We start from the raw sequence: 19,267 nt of genomic DNA on the forward strand, positions 1-19,267 counted from the left end.
TCACGGAAAAATTGTGTGTGGGGAAGTGACTCCTGTTGTTTGCAGAATGTGGTTCAGGAAAGGAAAGTTGCTGTCAATGTTAAAACAACCCTGACTTTTATTTCCACTTGGTTTTGCAACAAGATAACCAGGACTGATTATTAGCTTAGCCTGTGGTAAAACATCTTTTTTTTCTTCCTTTTTTTCAGCAACCTTTATTTAAGCCTGGAGACTTCCTGGACAGAAACATGAATGCACACACAATAAATCTGAATTTTCTGGAAAGTTCTGCAAAGATGCAGTAAATCTCTTTCAAAGATAAAATTAATTTACCACAGGGAGCAGGCATTCGGCAGCATCTGAGCTGAAGACCTCTCTGCCCTTCCCAGACCCACCAGGCCTGCGGGGAGTGCGGGCAGCCGTGCGGCAGGCAGCAGTGTTTCTTCCCAGCAGCGGCAGCCTTCCTGCCTGTGACTCTTGTCTGGTGGCCCCAACGGGTCTGCTGCGTATTCCCAGCAAAATTCTGGGAAGTCCTCAAAGTCCGCCAAGAAAAACCCTCTGGGCGTATAAGGAAGACAGAGAAAAACCCGTGACCACTTGGAGAGGAGGTCATCTTCGCTCAAGTGGGCTACAAACCCAGAGTAGATGGAAAGCTTTCCTGTATTACCGTGATTTCATTACTTTTGCCTCCAGGTCGTGAAAGTCTATTCAGCATTCAACAATCGTGGAAAACAAAGGGGGAAAAAAAACCCCCTTCTTCTCCCAAAACCACAGGCCAGCTGCTCATTTCAGGGTAGACAAACCAAATTAAAGACGACCGTCCTATCCCGCTCATATTCACCCTGCATTTATCAAAAGACAGTCTTCTTGCAGGCCGTCTGTTGTAAGGCGAATTATAACCTACAACATTAGGTACAAAGTTTAAAAAAGGGGCGCCTCCCAACCCACTTAGATGGTTTTAAATTCCTTCTGGTCTTGATGACACCCCTGCAGCGTTCACAAGGGTAACGATGCTTCCTTCCACTAAGGGGCTTAGGGCAGGCGTGGTGGCCTGCAGTCATCACAAGAACTGATGTCGGTGGCATGGTCTCAGCAAAAGGTTTAGATCGTTAAGTCTCTGTATCACACTCCAGCCCAGGAAAAATTAAATTTCAAGATCAGTGAGGAAAGCCCATGATGAGCCTTAGTCAAGCTCAGCAATACCACAAAGGTAGTAGAAAATATATTCACCATCAGTGAAGCTAAATACACCATGGGAGCTTCATCTTCCATGTAAATGGATGCTCAGACCAAAAGGTTTCTTTAAAAGGCATTACCTCTCCTACCGTACTCTGTTCTCATGCTGCCTTTGTGGGATATCAGATCTCACTCAACTCAACACACCCAACTCAAATTTACTAGTAATGACATGAGTAATGGCAGCAGCAAAGACGTGGGGGCAAGGGGCTTACAGCAGCAGCCTTGGAGTGTGGTGCAGCCTCTCCAGAGCCCCTGTGTACCTCCCCATTGCGGGTCTGCGTGTCGTGTCCCCTCTGCTGCCCTCCCAGGTGTGCTACAACGTGTGACAACCACACTTCCGTGTCGCCACGCAGAGCGACCCTCAAGTCTCGCCGGCATATTTCAATGAACGACGCTAGTAAGACACTTTAACTGTCGACCTTGTATTCAGTATTTCCGTGGGCAAAACTGAATATTTTGTCATGCCTGATTACATTTCTAAGTTCAAGTCTTCACTCAGACCCTAAATAGATGCTGAGTAATTTTCCTCCTGAATTATACAGAGACTAGCAAATCATACGTAAAGGAAACCATTAAAAAAAAAAAAAAGCTATTTTGTGATTGCGTTGTCTCTAATAAATAGAGACTGTGAAAAGGTATTATGTTCAGTATCAATTATTCATATTTCCAACAAGTAACTGACACGTCCTCAAGTTACGACTTCCATCCACACTGGCTATAAAATACTGTTTTCACTACGATTGGAATGGCTGCTACTGGCTGTCAATTAAAATATATATCATGTACCAGGCAATAGAAGCTGACAACACCAGGAGGAAATAACACTCGACAGCCACTTGGGAAATATATAGGCAAGAGAAGACTGAAAATTGCTGAAGATCTTTATCTACAGCTTCTTAATTTTAAACACTGACCTCCAAGATATGAAGAACCAAAAGATTTATCTGCAGTTGAAAATTTCCCTTACCTCCTGTTGTTCCGTTTCCTTTTCATAACCAGGATAAATGAAATATTTCTAAATTAGATTGCATTACGCATATTTTAAAGAAGCAGCACCGAAGTTACTCTCACTGCCCAGCATGAGAAATTCCCCTTAGCAGAAATCCCTGGCTGTCATTTTCCAGCCCTTGTACCCAAGGGTGGACTGGAGGTAATTACCTGAAGTGAGGAAGTCTTCAGGTGAAGCCTGGGGAAGATTTATCATTTTGTTTGTTTAGCCCTTAGATCCACTGGAATTGGCCTTTCGTAGCAATATATCATTCATACAGGAAGGAGGATTTTATTTTCAGAAGCTGGGAAGCCTAACAAAATAGTCTCAACTCTTGGGTAGGCAGCCAGATATGGACAGCTTACGCAAAGTAACTATACTGTCTCAAAAACTAACAGTCTAGAGATTGCAGCCTTGGCCATATCATTGCCCACAAGTTCCCAAGGCTGGATGCAGATGCTCGGAGCTGTGCCCGTTCCCTCCGTCTGCGCTGTCACCGGGCTCCGCAGGAGGGCAAGGACAGGCAGAGCTACTGCCAGAGGTCAGCCTGTACTCCGTTTTCTTACCCTTGGGGCATGGAAGAAGCAAATGGCAGAGACTTAATTGCCCTTTTCAATTGCAAAGGTCAAAAATAGCAGCTTACCAAATGGATATAAAATGAGTGAGTGTATTTCTGGTTGTAGATCCCACTTTGCTTAATCCAACTTCATCATGCAAGTCTTGTGTGAGGGTCAGGGTGAATAGGGCACCAGGTGAACCAGACACGTTGCTCTGTCTAGACCAGAATTACTCTGCAGTCGCAGACAGAACCGATCACTGTTGTCCTATTCCATTTCTGAAAACTCTCATCAGGTACCTTGACTATCGTGATCAAAATAAGTCTGATCCATGGATGGAGAAGTGCTTTAAAACTTCAGTGAATCTGGAGCTCCAACTAGTGGGATGCTTTCTTTTCCCTCACTTCCCACAAGCCAAAATCTAAGATCTGAATCAATCCCTTTTATTATCCTTACTGGTGTCAGAAGGATGACTGTCCAAGCTTACTGCTGAGTAGATCAGGCTTAAAAAGGAAATTCTCTGCACTCCTCAGCTAGAGAAAGAACATATGTTGGGCTCCTGATCTTTTTTTTAAATGAATACGACAGGTGTGGAAGGGATAGGAATATGAGGATGCTACTCTTCTGGCGTTAAAGACAAGCATCAATAAACTTAGGTGTTTATGTTGTGACTTTTCCCAGGCTTCTTGATGACCAGGTCAACCTTACCTTTCCGCAGGACTTCAGTCCTTGAGACAGACAACATCCCCTCTCTGCACCACATCACTGGTCACAGCTTGTCCTCAATTTCACTCACTGAGGCTGACCAAAAATTATAATCAGCAATAAACACCAGCAACCAGAAGCATTTTAATGAGAGATTTTTTCAATGAAAGTAAGTATTGGCTCTTGCCAAAGCTGACTTACTGCCGTGTCCCCCATCGTTTTGCCACCCTGCGGGTGCCGCACACCAGCCCCTGCAGAAGCAGGGAGCAGCCACTTGTACAGTGGGGCGTGAGGACTCGCAGCTGGGGAGAGGGAACCCTCCCTGGTAGGGAGGATTACTGAACTGCCCTAGTTTGATTGTAATCACATAGTGAGAGCTGGTGGAAACTCCGTTTTACTCTACCAGTCTCTCAGATGTCTCAGGGACCATTTATACCTCGCTATAGTCTCTTGTAGATCATGAAGATGGACATACAGCGATAGCGTAGCAAGGACTGTGGCAGACCTCTTAAACGTAGGTTCACAGTTTGTCGGCAAGGAGCCCAAATCTATCACCCAGCTGGGATGGTTTATCTCCAAGTTCATCACTATGTGCACACACATGTATCGGCCGATTTCCCAACCCTGAATCAGATGGCTGATCCCCCACCCTGCACCTCAGAGGAAGAGCACCACCAAATGAGGAACAGTAATGCAGCACATACGTATTTATTTTCATTCCTGAATCTCAAGAATTTACCTGATGAGGTCTCAGCTGAGGCACAGTAGTGGAGACTGCGCTACCACAGCACTTCTTTGATGAATGCCCACAAGAACTCCGCCTCGTTTGTTAAACACAGAAATAATGACGATGATAATTGACAAGGGCAGCCTCAGATGATTTCATAAATTCTTGTTGTGTGAGGCAGCAGGTACAGGAGCAACCTTGTCTCTTAGCTGTCAACAAATGACAGGTACCCTGGTATCCCTTTATGCCTTGGCAAGTAATCAACCACGCCAAGCCCATTGCCATAACAAAGCCCACTGCCGTAACAAAGCCCACTGCCGTAACAAAGCGGCTCACTGCTATGACACTCAGCCTCAAACAAGGGCCAGTCGCAAGTATACAGATTTATTCCACGTGTATGTTCTTCATATCCCGCCGTACAATCTATATAAATCTGTAGTTGTTGAGTTATTGTTCAAGTTTCAGGGTATAATGAAACAGTTTGAGTCCCACTACGTGGGTTCACTGGATTCCCAGCCATAGATTAATATTGTGTTTAATTAAGCACAGCCCCATCACCACCAAGTTACCGCCTGTATAGGACCAAGGGACATTAGATATCTAAAAATTAAGCCACGAAGCCTATTATACTTCAACAAAAAGGGTAAAAACAATTCCCCAGCTGAGCGATTGTTCACAAAGGTCCAGAGGCAAAGCAAGGGGCTATAGGTACCGAAATCACAAGGCAGCCCCAGGGAATGTTTGGGCTTTGCAGTTGCACAGATGCCCATAGCACACCCTCCCCTCCTGTTAAAGATGCTCAACAGTGAAGGAAAACAGAAACATTCAGAACAGAGGAGACATGCTATCAATCGGATAGCTGGCAATACACAGGAGAAAAGACATCCCTCAGAGCTGAGCTAAACCAGAAAGCAGACGTGGGCATGACTTCTTTTCCCATTTCCCTTCCCTTTTTCTAAACTTACTGACCACATTGGGATTTTTGGAAACAGAGAGAGTGGAGTGGCATCACACGCAAAGCTTGGGCTGAGGGTGATCTCAGGATAGCTGCTGAACAGCTGGTCTTCCTCCCCTGCAGAGCAGGTGATGTTTAAAACCAGGGTACGGATGACTCTTGCAGAGCCCAGCCTCCGCAGGCAGCTCCGAGGGGTGGTGGTACGGGGGGGCAGGGGAAGGGTCTGCTTGGAAAATGCTTTCCTGTGATCGGCGCTCTTCGGAAAAGCTCCTTGGCAAACAGCAGTACAATAAGGACACAGCCCTGAGGGATCCTGAGGGAACGTGTCAAAAAAGGGCAGCGAGATGAGTCACTGGAAAGTATGCTGCAATATAAAAAAGACCAGGCAATCTGGATAAACTGGTGAAAGGCCGTACCAGCCTCCAGATTAGTTCCTGTAATGGAGGACTTCCCATCAATACGACGTGGGATCTGTTGAGAGAAAGTTGGGGACGGCTTTCTGGCCATGAAAAAATGGTTTTGCCCGTCTTCCTGAAAATGAACATATCGTAGATGTGTTGCAAAGGGCTAAGATGTGTTGTGTTATGGGCCAAGATGGCCAGCTTGGCATTAACGCAAGAAAGGAGAACTGCCTTGAAGACTCCCCCCCGGCAGGTTTCCTGCGAGTGAGCAGAGGGCTCAGGTGAAGACTCAGGCCTGGGGAACCAGCGTGACACAGCTCCCACTTCAGTCACCCTCCTGCAGGCTTCAGCTGTTTAAAATCAGCTGCCTTCACTGGCAGCAGGCCAGCTCGCCTCCATGAAGGAACCAGCTCCATATGCTAGGCTGACAAAAAACCCCCACTTTTTTCAGAAACACCTAAGTCTTTGGCTTTCCTTTTGTTTCTGTTGGCTTTAGTCCATTCTTAGTCATCGCTGTGACAGCAATGACATCCAAAGGCTGCCCTTTCCTAGTCTCCACCAAGGATGCAAAACACTAACGGTGCACAGCATAACAAGAATAATCCACAGTTTCCAGTTCCAGTGCTGTGTAAATATTGACCATCTGATCTTCACAGCAAACTGGACAGACAAACGTTTCTGCTCTAGTTATTGCCTCCAGCACCTTGAGTTGCATGATCCCTGAGCCAGAGCTCCTTGGATCCTTCTCTGGGCAGTTCTCCTGACTGCCTGGCAGCTCTTCAGCACAGTCCGTCCTAACTCCTTTCGCTCTTCCTACAGTGACGGTCACTGGCAACAGCACCAGCGAGCCGTCCTCTGTAGGTCGTACAAAATCAGAAAGTCTTGACCATTTTGTTTTTCCCCATCTCTCTTTCCCTTTTGTAAAACAAGTGAGGGACCATCACCCCTCCTTTCTTTAGTCCTCTGTTTGTTCATCTCTTCCGGCTGCACACCAAGATCACGACGGAGCGGGCGGGGTGCTTTTAGAAGGGGTGCACTGCAATCCAGGCTTGGACTGCGGCTCTGCTTTTCAGACCTCATACATTGCTGCAATATAACAACCACCACTAGACTGGGGGTACCCATTGAAAAATAATAATAGAGACCACTTGATAAAAGGTCCTGGTTGTTAGTTTCTCAAGGTGTTTTGTCCAAGCACTGACATTTTAGTGAAACTGAAGAAATATATTCAATTTCCCTTAATTCTTTTGTGCAATTTCTGCCTCAGGGTGTTACATACTATTACGGTGTGCTGTTAAATACCTGTTGCATTTTATTCCAAGGTGACTAAAATAATTATTTTTCTAGTTACTAAAGTGTTTGGAGAGCTTCCAGGATGAAAGCGAATACAGAAATGCCAAACATTTACTATTCTAATACATAGCCATCAGTGCTTTATGAACTATCCCATTACATCCGAAAAATATCACTGTGGTTTCACAAAGGGTCTTGAGAACATTTGGTTTAAATTGAAAGACTCTATTTCTACTATAGGAAGAAGAGTGTTAATATCGATCCAGGTGCTCTGTGGAGCAATCTGATCTTTTCATTGTGGCACTATTGAAAATCTGGTCTAGTACACTGCTAAAACTGCATCTTTCAAAGTTACCAACCTTAAAAAAGCAAATCGTTACATTTTTCAGTAATTAAAAAAGGCTTATAATAGCATTAATGATCCTTTCGTCAGAGTGTGTCACTTAGGTAATGGCAGCCTAGCACATTAACTTCCTTTGGCTTTGCCTTGGCTTTTTAACTCCTCCAACTGATTATTACCTAATTTGTAAAGTCTCCCAAATGGGTCATTAGCTCTTAAACACATTTCTCCTGCTGTTTGGTATATACCCGAGAAACAGTAGGCTGTCAGAGAGATAACTGGTTTGGAAGTAGCTCTTTCTGGGAAAAAAAAAAATTAAAGAAATGCCAGATTAAATTAAGTTTGCGAAATGAATCATGGCTTGAAATATCCCCGATACATGATTAACTAAGACATCACACAGAATTTATTTTTTTCCACAAAAGAGGACTGGCATCAGCGCGTATGCAAGCATATGCGCCCTTGTAAGCACCTGCAACTCCTGCTGCTTCCAATCCGTAACAGCAATTGTGCAACCAGGCAGTCGTCTAATGTGCTAAACTACGAAACCAAGGAGAAGGCTCATGGGAGCAGGTCCTGTACTCCTGACACGGTGACCTTCCCTCTCTGCCTCCCCAGCTCAGCCTGGAAATCGTGAACCAAAGGCAGAGCAACGCGAGACCACAAGAAAATCAGTAGCAGCTGGTCCAAGTGTATGAACTGCCCAGGGCAACGCTACGTTCACTGACCAAATTAGCGATATTGCCCACTGCCACGCAAGAAAAGCAAAAGATCGTTTGGCCTTTCCCAGCCATAGATTACATTTTTGTATTTTTTTCTTACTTTACAATATGATGTAGGGCATGAGACTGAAATAAGTCGGTGTGACTAAGTAAAAACTCTTTGTACTAACCCACGCATCTGCAAGCTATTCATGTGAAACAGAATAAATGACTACTGGCCGGCAGCATCTGCACTGCAGGAACTTTGAATATGGAGGTGTTGAACAAATTACATGTTTCCACACAAAGAAAATAACACTTAAGGTATAACAACACTTCAACTTTTTCAACTAAATTCAACGAATAAAACTTTAGTATTAGCAAATGCTCCCATTTGTTTATGCAGCAACATCTCTGTTCTATTCCTTTACTTTTATAAATCTTACTGACTCCCTCCTCCTCTTTGGCTGTCAGTCTGCTTGCTTATTTTCAATGCAATCATCACCTCTTTCTGAAAAAGAGACTACTCTGTACTAGTTTTACCTGGTTTGCTGGAAGGGCAACACCTTTATGTTTTATGCCTTTGGCAAGGACAAGAGATGCAGTGTCCTTTGAGATTAAAATAATTGCCTGGTATGGCCCAATATATATGGATCTGCAGAACATTGATTAACATACTAAAACCAACATCCTCATTAGTGTTTCCGTATCAAACAAATAGCTCACTATCGCTATGAAATTCTCAAGTTGCTACTTCCATAATTTTCCCCTGGAATAAGCCGTGTATACATTGTAGGTACTTCAGTCACCGTGACCTTTATGCAACATCATCAGAGGCAACATGCAATCGCAAAGCTGAAATACAGAGGACTCCGTGATCCAAGTCTTTTAGTTATTTTCCAGAAATGCCTTTTTATTTAAGAAACCTACTTTATAACTTGTTCTGACAAATGTCACAGCTGGAGAAATTCTTCCTCTAAGGGAAGATTTACGATCTATAGGATAGTTTTCTTTCTCTGTATTTTTCAGGAGACTGGATTCATCAAATACAAACTGTGCTTTGATTTGTGTGCCTGCATGTTCAGCACAAAGAAATGAAATACAAGAATGGGAGAAATGACAATACTTGTTATCTATAGGTAACTTTTTGGCACAGAAATATCATCCGGTGTGATCAACTGGAAAGTGCTGAGGTACTAGCATAGAATGATGCGGCACAAACACGATTTCCTGCAGAGAAAACTATGCTTATTCTGTTCTTCACGCTGGCCACCACGTTGGCAGGCACATCAATATCCCAGCAGATGGTTTTGAGTAGGGACTGCCAAAACACCGCACACAGAAGGCTGCACTTCATGGGAGGATGTCAGCTGAGGAACATCCGTCTCTTGAGAGGTCATGGAACCAGCTGAAACGTCGCAGGACATAGCCCAGAGCAGAAGTAATTGTAAGGATAACCTAGTTCAGGACTTGTCACCTCTGAACAGCAAAACAGAAATGAGAATATAACTCCCCTTCCTTGGAGAAGACTCCAAGGAACCAGCAGCAACCAAAACCTGTGAGGCAGCTCAGTTTTCCTCTGACTGGGTTACAAATGCCTAGGTAGCTAATGGGCTTGTGACTCAAGGCTCAGTTTGGCCAAGGGCCACAACACCGATCTTCTGAACTTACAGTGACGAGGACTGAGGCCACTTGCGCTTTCAAGTGGGGTTTCAAGAGGATAAGCTTAGTCAGCCTGGAAAGGACAAATACAATTACAAAATCTGAGCAAGAACAGTCAATAAGGTCTTGTTTACAAGAAAGCCTCTGAATAACTTCTGTGCTCAAAGTTAAAAGGTTGCCTGAGTTCTTCCCTGAATCAGGACTGAATGCCAAAAATATCAGCCTTAGGGGGTGATGAGAGGTTGTCGGTTGACTTCACTTGGATATGGTACCACCTTTTGCAAGCTGTTTTTTTATTCATTAATACACGGGTACACCTGAAAAGAAGATGAGGGCTACACTGGAAAACATTTAAATGCGTTCTGATCTCCGGGAATCAGCGGTAGGCTGTAGTCTCTCCCTCTGAAATGGACCTGATGCCGCATCCTGAACTCTAGGTGCCCTATTTTTGTCACCTTCTGCTATTTTGGCTGTAGCATTCTCAAACTGCCCAGCCACCCAACTCAAACTAAGGGCGTTCAGCACTTTTAAATCCCCAAAGAGAACCACTGTCTTTGTGGTTTGCATATAAAACTGAGAAAAATACTAGTCTTACCATCGAAGGATGATGCTTTAGGTAATGGGATACTCTATTCTGAAGTCAAATAGCTGCTGCTGAATTACAGTTAGCCCCATAAGTATATGGAACATTTTAAATCATGAAGGCCTGTACTTTACATAGTAGAGATTAAGTAATTTTGAACAATATATGTGACAAATGCAAAAAATATTATTTGGTGACTTACAGTTTTAAAATGCCCAAGACAACATTCGAAAGTAATCTGATGCTCACAGTCTCTCTGCTCATCTCTTTGGTTAGGCCGAGTACCATTATTACTGGCAAACAATATCATTAAAAAAAAAAAAAAAGTCTTTATGCAATCCAACTGAAGACAAATCTATGATGTTTTAGTATTTGGTTTGTATTTATTCTCCCACTTGTGAGTTTTCCCGATTCAGTATTTTTTTTAAAATCGAAATATCATTTGCTGATAAAAAAGGCATTGTAGCATATCTCCAATGTATACAGTATTTAAGTCCAGTAAATCAGCTATAAATTAGTGTATTTCACATATAAAAATGCTCTTTATGTTTACATTTCAGGCCACAAACTAGTCTCAAACTGTTTAAAGTAGGCACTTAAAACAAGCTGCACTTGGCCAAAAATAACATCCATCATTTTTTGGTTACTGAATATCTCCAACAGCAATTCTCTTGATAATAGCCTTATCAGACCAATATGCACAGCTGATCATCGGGTACTATCAGCCTGAAGTAGAAACTGAAAATAGCTTCAGTCTTCCTTGTTCTTCCTTATTCCCCTCGTTTCAAGAAAAGGCGTAACACATGCTGGAAGACAACAGTTGGGAGTTTTCCCCCAAAATAAGCCCCAGCAGCTGCCCCTTGTGCTTTTGAAACAGCTTGTTGAACCATTTGCACCACTTGCATGTTCTGACATGGGAAGACCCCCACTCCCGCACGCTGTAACGGGCTGCAGCTGAAGCTAAGCACTGATGCGAAGCACTACTCATCAGGTACTACTAACTTACAGGAACTGTTTTCTTTGGTCACGCGTTGTTTAATCATGAAACGTGATGGTCCCGAGTGGACAGTATTTTTCTTCATCCTGAGCCATGGCAACCCTCCCAGGTTATTTCAACATCTGTAGGTGTTGATGCAGACCCCATCCTATTTGTCCCTGAGCTGACAGTATTTGTTCCAATGGTGCCGGTTGTTTCAACAGGCAGTTGATATCCAGGTGAAGCCATGCAATTATTTCCCTGAATATCCAGGGTAAGGAGGGGGTGGGGGATACTGTATTGAAGTCTGTGGAGTTGGAGTGTAAGGTGGAGGTAGGTCAGCTGGGTACTCCATTTCATATTCATAACTGTACGGTGGCGGAGCCACTGAAATGGGAGAAAAAAGAAGACATAGTTAAAAACCTTTTTTTCAGATGCAGGCCCCCAACTATTTTCTCGTTGACATTCAGACTTCCATACAACAGATGTAAAGTCTCCTGGCAATGCGCTCACTTTTTTTTCAGACTGTCATTATACAGTCGCTTTATGTCAACGCAAGTCCTTGCTTATTGCCCTTTCCTTCCCTGCTTAGCCGTGTGCCCATCGACATGTTGTGCTGGTAACAGTGTTTGAGTGGCCATATGGCAGATGATACCAGGGTGATGTGGCAGAGCTAAACTTCTTCAGGGGACGAAGGCTGGGTTTCTATCCGATCCATTCCCTTTCACCCCCTTCAGCAGCAACACGGACTTATGTCATCCCAAACAGACAGCGTAGCCATGGCTTTTGCTGATCTCCACAGACCTCTCACCCACCCTCTGGATCCCCAGGAGATGTGTGCCATGCCATGCCATGCCATGCCATGCCAAACACAGCTGAAAGCTCCTCACTGCACAGCAGTGAGTCACATCTTCCAGGGCAAATGCTAGACATCTTCCCAGGACGTTCCCAGGGCTTGGGCTGAGGAAGAACAAAGCTTTCACCTTGTTCACCCCAACGGAGACATCTAAGGAGAGCCCTGCATTTGTAAACTGGGTCAGGCAATTAGGAAACAACAAAAATATTCACAAGCAGCTGAAAACATTTTATCAACTACTTCTAACAACCTTACAGAGGAAGGATTAATTCAGTGATCATAAAGACAGTAAATGCTGCAGAATGATAGCACTAGTCTCTACAAATTTTAAGGTCCAGAGTCTGTTGCTTCTCTGTTCATGTCACCGTGGATGCTTTCCTATCCCCTCCCTCGATGTCTCAGGCAGACTGGCAGTGAAATAGCACTTGAATAGAGAGGAAAAAGAAACTTAGGATGTTTGTCGGGGGGGAAGAGACTCAAATCCCAGTGTGCCATGAAAAGCATTCCCTGCTCTCTGAAAACCCGTCTGCCGCTGTGGCTGAGGCCAAAGGAAGGGCATCTCCTCGCTTGCCGTTCCTGCCCAAAACAGGTAATGGCAGGGGGGAGGGTTGATCACAAACCCTGCAGTCAAAGCCAGGTCAGTCATTACTCCAGAAGCGTTCATGACAGCGGGGAACACAGAAATCATTTCAGAGCTTCCCCATCCTCCAAAAAACTGCTGCTGCTGAGAGGAAGAACTGCTCGAACTAATGTTTGCACCAGGAACGGGGAGCGTGCAGAGTCAAACTGCCTGGAGGTGGAGAGACAGGGTTGAGTCATTGCAGCAGCAGACTTGGGGAGGGAAAGGCTACAGCCCCGGAGTCTTCATTTTGCTCTTGTTTTTACAGCTTGCAGTGACTATTAGATTCTGAAGTAGCTCTTCAGCAATTCATGGTTGAGAATATTGCAGTTTTCTTTCATTACTCATCTCTCTATGCAAAACAAGGTAGCAATGATAAGGATGATTATAGATGGTTTTAGTTTTAACTGGAAAGTAAGAGCATGAGGGAGAAAACAGACACTCAGAGCAGTGGATGTGATAAAGGAACACATAATAAATATTGCATAGCTTGCCTATGAGTATACATAATGCACCTGGGGTTTGCTGCAACTTTTGCAACAGGAGAGAATATAAAGGCAGGGGATCTCTAAGAGTGGGATGAGGGGACTTCATCCATGAAACACCATTGTCTTTTATTACAGTGAACTCTCCAGTTATCCCAAGGCAATCGCTCCTGGATTTGTAATTAACAGTGTCACTGAAGCAGAGACATAGCTGCATTGTACAGACACCGTTACGCTGCTTCCAGGGTCAGCTTCGCTCTTCAACAACGTGGCCACTTTCTCATGGTGGGGAGACCATACAAATGAGCCTTGCAGACCCCAGCTGGCTCGGTGCAGATCTACCTTTGGTGCTCCTGTACCCCAATCCTAGACGGGCGTGAGTTGACAAGTGTGGTGCAGAGAGTGGCTCTGCACAGAGCTAGCTCAGGTACAGCCTGGGGTACCAGTTCCCACTGACTATGGGCACAACTGCACTGGAGCAGACCCATGAGGGGTCCCCTGGGGTGCTCCAGAGTCTGTGACAGCTTATTAACTCAGTGCCAGATCCGACTTAGGCTCTCTGCCTCCCCTGGTGTTGCCCTGCACCTAAAAAAACATTACATGAAAACAACGGAAACCCACAGACAAGCCTGCATTGAGCACGTCCAACACTAAGCTAGAGCTAACAAGCACTGTGAGATGTCAGCTAACTTTGACCAAGGCACAAGGGGCATCTCTGCACCACGCTCCAAGTGCCTACCAGTTCAGGCACGGTGCCAGGCGAATGCAGAGAGCTAGCTCGGATCCAGCACCGCATGCCAGCCAGCAGTCCCTCCTGGGACACGCCGCAGAGAACGCAGTGCAAAGACGCCTGTGTGCCTTTGTAGAAGTCATCTGGGATCCCGCAGCACGCAGCAGGGCTTGGGAGCTCTGGCCGAGTACCAGCCAGCTCGGGCTGCATTAGACTCCACATGGCACCACTCGAAGCCTTTGCGCCATGATCCACAGACCTTATTGTCCAGGTTTTCCCCTCTCGGTGGTATGCTGGGCCCCCATTATATCAGACAATGAAAGGGAACTGACTGCACGTGAACAAGGGCAAATACAAGGACCAGAACACAAAAGAAGAACAACCGATCCATCACCAGAAAGCCTCTGGCACAGGGAGAAGGTCTACCCTGCACAATGCAGCACCACCCTGAGCGAGGTCCCAACGTGCTACTGCGGGCACCCCAAGTCATACAGCTGTGCGAGTACGGCACCCCGCCAGATCTCATTAGCCCGCTGAGTAGCTGGATAAATTAGCCCGGGCAGAGAGCTGCACTGACGAACACTGCGCACGCCGAGCTGCCTTGCATTTCTCAGCAGGGAGTCCTGCCGTTCCCCTCCAGACTGAGAAGAGCCGGCTGCTGTATTCACATTCCCCATTTACTGCAGAGCTGCAGCTATCCAAAGATGCACTTCTACCATGAACGCAGGCACTCTTGCAGGCGTGTCATTTCGCGTCCTTACCTGGGTACGTGCTGATAGTGTTGATGTGTGTAGTTCGGATGACCCCTACTCGAGTCCCGCGGTTGTTCTTCATGCACATGCAGATACAGATGGCAATCCCGGCAATCACTCCCATTATAAATACTATACCAAAAACAATTCCAGCTATCGCTGTGCCTCTGCAAGGGGAATGGAAACATGCAGTCAGTCTCAGCCAAACAATGTTTACAAAACAAAATTCTTTTTCTCAGGAGCTGCCCTCATTTGAGAAAAAAAGGGCATATTGATTACTGAAAATGCTGCAAATTTTGATCCATCGGGACATCTGAATAGAAGAAATGAAAGATCTCTAAGACCAAAATGAGAAACTCTTTCAAAGTCGCCTTTGCAATCGTGCCAGATCACTCCGGTGATTTACCCTATGTTAAATCCTGCCATTCCAGGGCTTTCTGAATTTAACACAACTTTTAAATATTACCAAGAATAATTTTTTCTCTTTCCCCTCATCACACCAGACTTTTTTGTCCTTAAAGGCATTGGTACGATTTTCTTTTGAAAAGAAACAGTAAGTTATCCCCAGTAATATATTCCAGAAGCATCCCGAAGCGCCTGCATGCTGTGCTTTCACAGGAATGGTTTTGTCATTGTTTTATCTTAGGTCAAAAAGTCCTTCTGCTGTGCTCCTGAGCCCACAGATTAAGGAGAGGCTCCTCTTCTCGAGGATGAGCAGCAAGAAGCAAAGCAAATGCCCACTCTCACACATCTGCTGCTGCAGCCAGCATAAGTATTTGAGGCTTAAACGATTTCTTTTAAAATGGTCCAGAGGAAAGAATTTAGCTCAGCCCCCGAAGTAATGAAGGAGACTTTCCTTGAAATTACATAGAAAAAGGAAAGGAAGCCTTATTGCACTGACACACGGGAGCAAAACCTCACCAAGAGGCACTGAAGAGCTCCCAATAATACTGAGGGCAAAATCAGCCTTTCTGATGAACCCTAGTTCACTCAGGTTTGTTGTCAGGCACAGGCAGTGAAGCATATGTTATATGAAAGATGGTATTTATAGCCTGCCCTTTTATGAAAAAAACCCAGTGACTTGCCAGAAATATTCTTACTCTGTGCATCTCTTCATCTTCCAGCAAAGATTTCAAATAGCAACCTTGCTGGCAACTTTTTTACTGGACATTTTAATCAATCCAAACTGATAGTTTGTCAACGTGAATAAGCTCCACTAGGAATTATTGCAATGTAGAGAATAAAACAGGCACTGCAATACTACAAAGACAAATATTAAAAGGAGTCTAAACCATAGCTTAGCTTCCCCATACAAGTGTGGGAACACATAGCAGGCCTGATTTTCAAAATGTTGATAGCCTATTGGCTTCCAAAAAGTCAGCAGAAGTCAAGATGGACTCAATATTTGAAAAATCAGACCTTCTATCTGGGAACGTAAATATGAATTTAAGAGCTTGGTTTTAGGCCCCAACTATTCAGGAACTTGGCCAAGATTTGCAGTACAATTACTGAATTGTATAGCATAAGTAAACACAGACAATTTGCTGTCTTACTAAAATACACTGCCAGGGAGCTAAATTGCTCTCTGCTGTTATGTGGCAATGAATGAAGAGTGTGCAGGGAAAGTAAACCTGTTAATGTTTTGCAGAATATATAAAGGCCTAATTTACAAAGCCCTAACTCATGGCACCAAGCATCTGGCCGTAAAACCAGTAGCTCCAAACACTGATGTGATCAAGTGCTTTGGTATTAACCACCCTGAGTAGCTGAGAAACACCTCCCCACCCCCTCCACATCCCCGATAGTTTGCATCTAACAAAAAGATAGCCAGATGCTCTTGGAAGATGTGACCAAGAGACCTCCAGTCTTCCCATCCTGGTCTCTCTGGGAACATTACCTCTACCTTGAGAGAAACTGCCATATGAGAAAACAGTTTGATTCAGGAGACGCCTTAACACAATACTCTCATCATTCCAGAAAGTTTTCTTAAAATACCACAATTAAAAAATCAGGCATAATGCACGGTACCCCTATTATAAACAACAGTGAATTGCTACTGCTCTTGCTACATCCATTTAGTGGATGAATCACTGTGCCCTTCGCTGGGAGGGCTGCATCGCAGACTCGCAGGGAACTCCGTTATGCTGAAATAATCCCTCTCCCAGGTGGAAGAAGCAGAACCAGCCACTGCTGACCACTGGCCTCTAGGTCCTGCATTGCATTTCTGCTTTGTGCACAGTCCACTGCTGCCCAGCTCCTGCATCCCAGGTACGCTCTGCAGAGCTGATCTGCTCAAATCCCAGAGACCACAACAGTTTCTTGCACTTCTAACCAGCTGCACCCTGAGGAAAACCCAACCTCCATCCTAAAGGCTGACAGAAGTGGGTAACACGCAGCGTACGTTACCTTCCCAGTGCTAAATTAAGATTTCTGTATTAATAAAGCCCACTTTGAACACGGTTTAAATAGAGTTTGTCTCAGGTGTCTCCAAAGGCAAAGGTGTCCCATTTGTTCCGGAATCGGTCAGCCAGATGCCATTCGGCCATCTGCCCTGAGCGACGGGTTGCACTCTTCACGTGCTGGTGCCTACCGGACACCCCAGCCTCACGCCCAAAGCCCACTCTCCCCTTCTGCATGAACAGCAACTGCTCCAAAGCAGTATCGCTCCACTAATTTAAATGATGATTACATGATACTTTACATAAGAAGCAAAAGTATTCATAAGGAAAGGAAAAAAGATGACAAAAGGTCCGACACCATCTTCAAAAGGAGTTTCCACCTTTCCTGAGGTATTAAGCCGATACTTATACACCTGCCGGCTTGCTTTGGGTGAGAGAACTGAGATCCGAGGACTCACCTGCAGTCCTACAGCTTTTCCTAGTGACTCTTTGGCAGTGCTGGCTGACTGGCACTACCTGGCCTCTGCAAAGGAACAGCGGTAGGGCACCACACGGCTGTAGAAAGCCCATCTGTATCTGACTGCATCTGAAATTCAAAAAGGGCTGAAGTCCACTGGCAAAACTTCCACGCTGGAAAAGGCCTCTGTTGTGGTTTAGCCCCAGCTGGCAGCCAAGCACCACGCAGCCGCTCGCTCCCCCCCAGTGGGATGGGGGAGAGAATCAGAAGAGTAAAAGTGAAAAAACTCGTGGGCTGAGATAAATACAGTTTAATAGGGAAAGCAAAAGCCGTGCATGCAAGCAAAGCAAAACAAGGAATTCATTCACTGCTTCCCATGGGCAGGCAGGTGTTCAGCCATCTCCAGGAAAGCAGGGCTCCATCACGTGTAATGGTGACTTGGGAAGACAAACACCATCACTCCGAACATCCCCCCCTTCCTTCTTCTTCCCCAGCTTTATATACTGGGCATGATGCCATATGGTATGGAATAGCCCTTTGGTCAGTTGGGGTCAGCTGTCCCGGCTGTGTCCCCTCCCAGCTTCTTCTGCACCTGGCAGAGCACGGGAAGCTGAAAAGTCCTTGACTAGTGCAGCAACAACTAAAACATCTCTGTATTATCAACACTGTTTCCAGCACAAATCCAAAACATAGCCCCATACCAGCCACTATAAAGAAAATTAACTCTGTCTCAGCTGAAACCAGGACAGCCTCTCAGTCTAAACGCAACTATACTGGAAAACAAAACCCACTTCTGTTGGGCTAGCAAACCTGGGTCCGTAAGCAAAATAAGGAATATCAGCTAAAGAATTCTTTTGCTGGTCCCCACTGTAGCTCCTGTTGGTATAGCCACGAACCAGAAACAAAAACGGTCACCAAAGAAAATATTCACCAGCTTAGCTCTGCTGACAAAACTGGTAAGTGCAAGTCTTACTCATGGTTCTGAAATCGGGACAAAAAGCAGTTTAAATAGCTAGACCCACCGCTGCTCGTGGATTCAGGTTTTCACACTGCAGTGGTAAATTTAGACCACCTATGGATGGTGACGCAAAGAGAGCCTGAGATATGGAGCAGAAGATGTAGGTCACACTTTAAATCTGGTTACAGCCTGACTGAGTACCAGCAGAAAGGCGCTCGCTGGTCTCGGTGGGCTTCAGATCAGACCCAGTGCCACGCACGTGAAACTGTTCCAGGAATCGAGTCTACGAGTTGAAAAGGACCTGTTCAAAAGGACTTCAGGAGATGTACTCTCCCAAATACCTGTAACAGGGTATATATAACACTACACCACTCTCTGACGGTGAGTCAAAGCGTAAAACGATCCTGATTCAGAGACCTGCAGCCCCTGCCACTCACAACGGCCCCCGGTAAAACTAGGAGCACGCTGCCTCTGAACATCAGGCTGCACCTTCTCAGCACCAAATCCTGGCAGGACGACGGTCACGCAGTAGCTGTTCTGGGCACACAGCACAAACATAAACGCTTGTTCTTTTTGTGGAAAGCCTGTGGTGCGACCAGAACATACGAAGAAAAATAGGCATGTATTTTTTATAAAATGGTGACGTTTCTCCTCATGCTATTAGGGAATTTTTTAAAAATAAATATCCTATCAATAAATATCCCTTATTTTATATTAAAAAATGCTTGCTTTGCCTCTCTTTCTCTCACTGATATTTTCGACTTCTGTGTAGAGACACAGAGTGATATAGAGATTTTTCATGCTATCACCACAGTAAAGCTGTTCAAGGGAAAGTGCCTAAGAGAAAAAGGACACTGTAAAGCAAAAGAAGACCTAGAAACCACACAGCAGCACATAGCAACTAG

At 45.1% G+C, this 19,267-nt stretch overlaps 1 protein-coding gene across 1 annotated transcript in view; it reads right to left on the minus strand.

Annotated features, from left to right (window-relative positions):
• Nucleotides 1–8,640: 8,640 nt before the first annotated feature.
• The window catches only part of CYYR1 (cysteine and tyrosine rich 1), a 60,224-nt gene continuing 49,597 nt past the window's right edge, over nt 8,641–19,267 (minus strand). Inside the window, exons 3-4 of the mRNA XM_075516932.1 lie at nt 14,558–14,715; nt 8,641–11,493 (exon numbers count right to left, since the gene is read on the minus strand). Coding sequence (XP_075373047.1) covers nt 11,360–11,493; nt 14,558–14,715 — 292 coding nt within the window. The 3' untranslated portion in view covers nt 8,641–11,359. The remainder of the gene's footprint in view (nt 11,494–14,557; nt 14,716–19,267) is intronic.

The sequence above is a fragment of the Mycteria americana genome, chromosome 1 (assembly GCF_035582795.1).
Source record: "Mycteria americana isolate JAX WOST 10 ecotype Jacksonville Zoo and Gardens chromosome 1, USCA_MyAme_1.0, whole genome shotgun sequence".
Lineage (NCBI taxonomy): Eukaryota > Metazoa > Chordata > Aves > Ciconiiformes > Ciconiidae > Mycteria > Mycteria americana.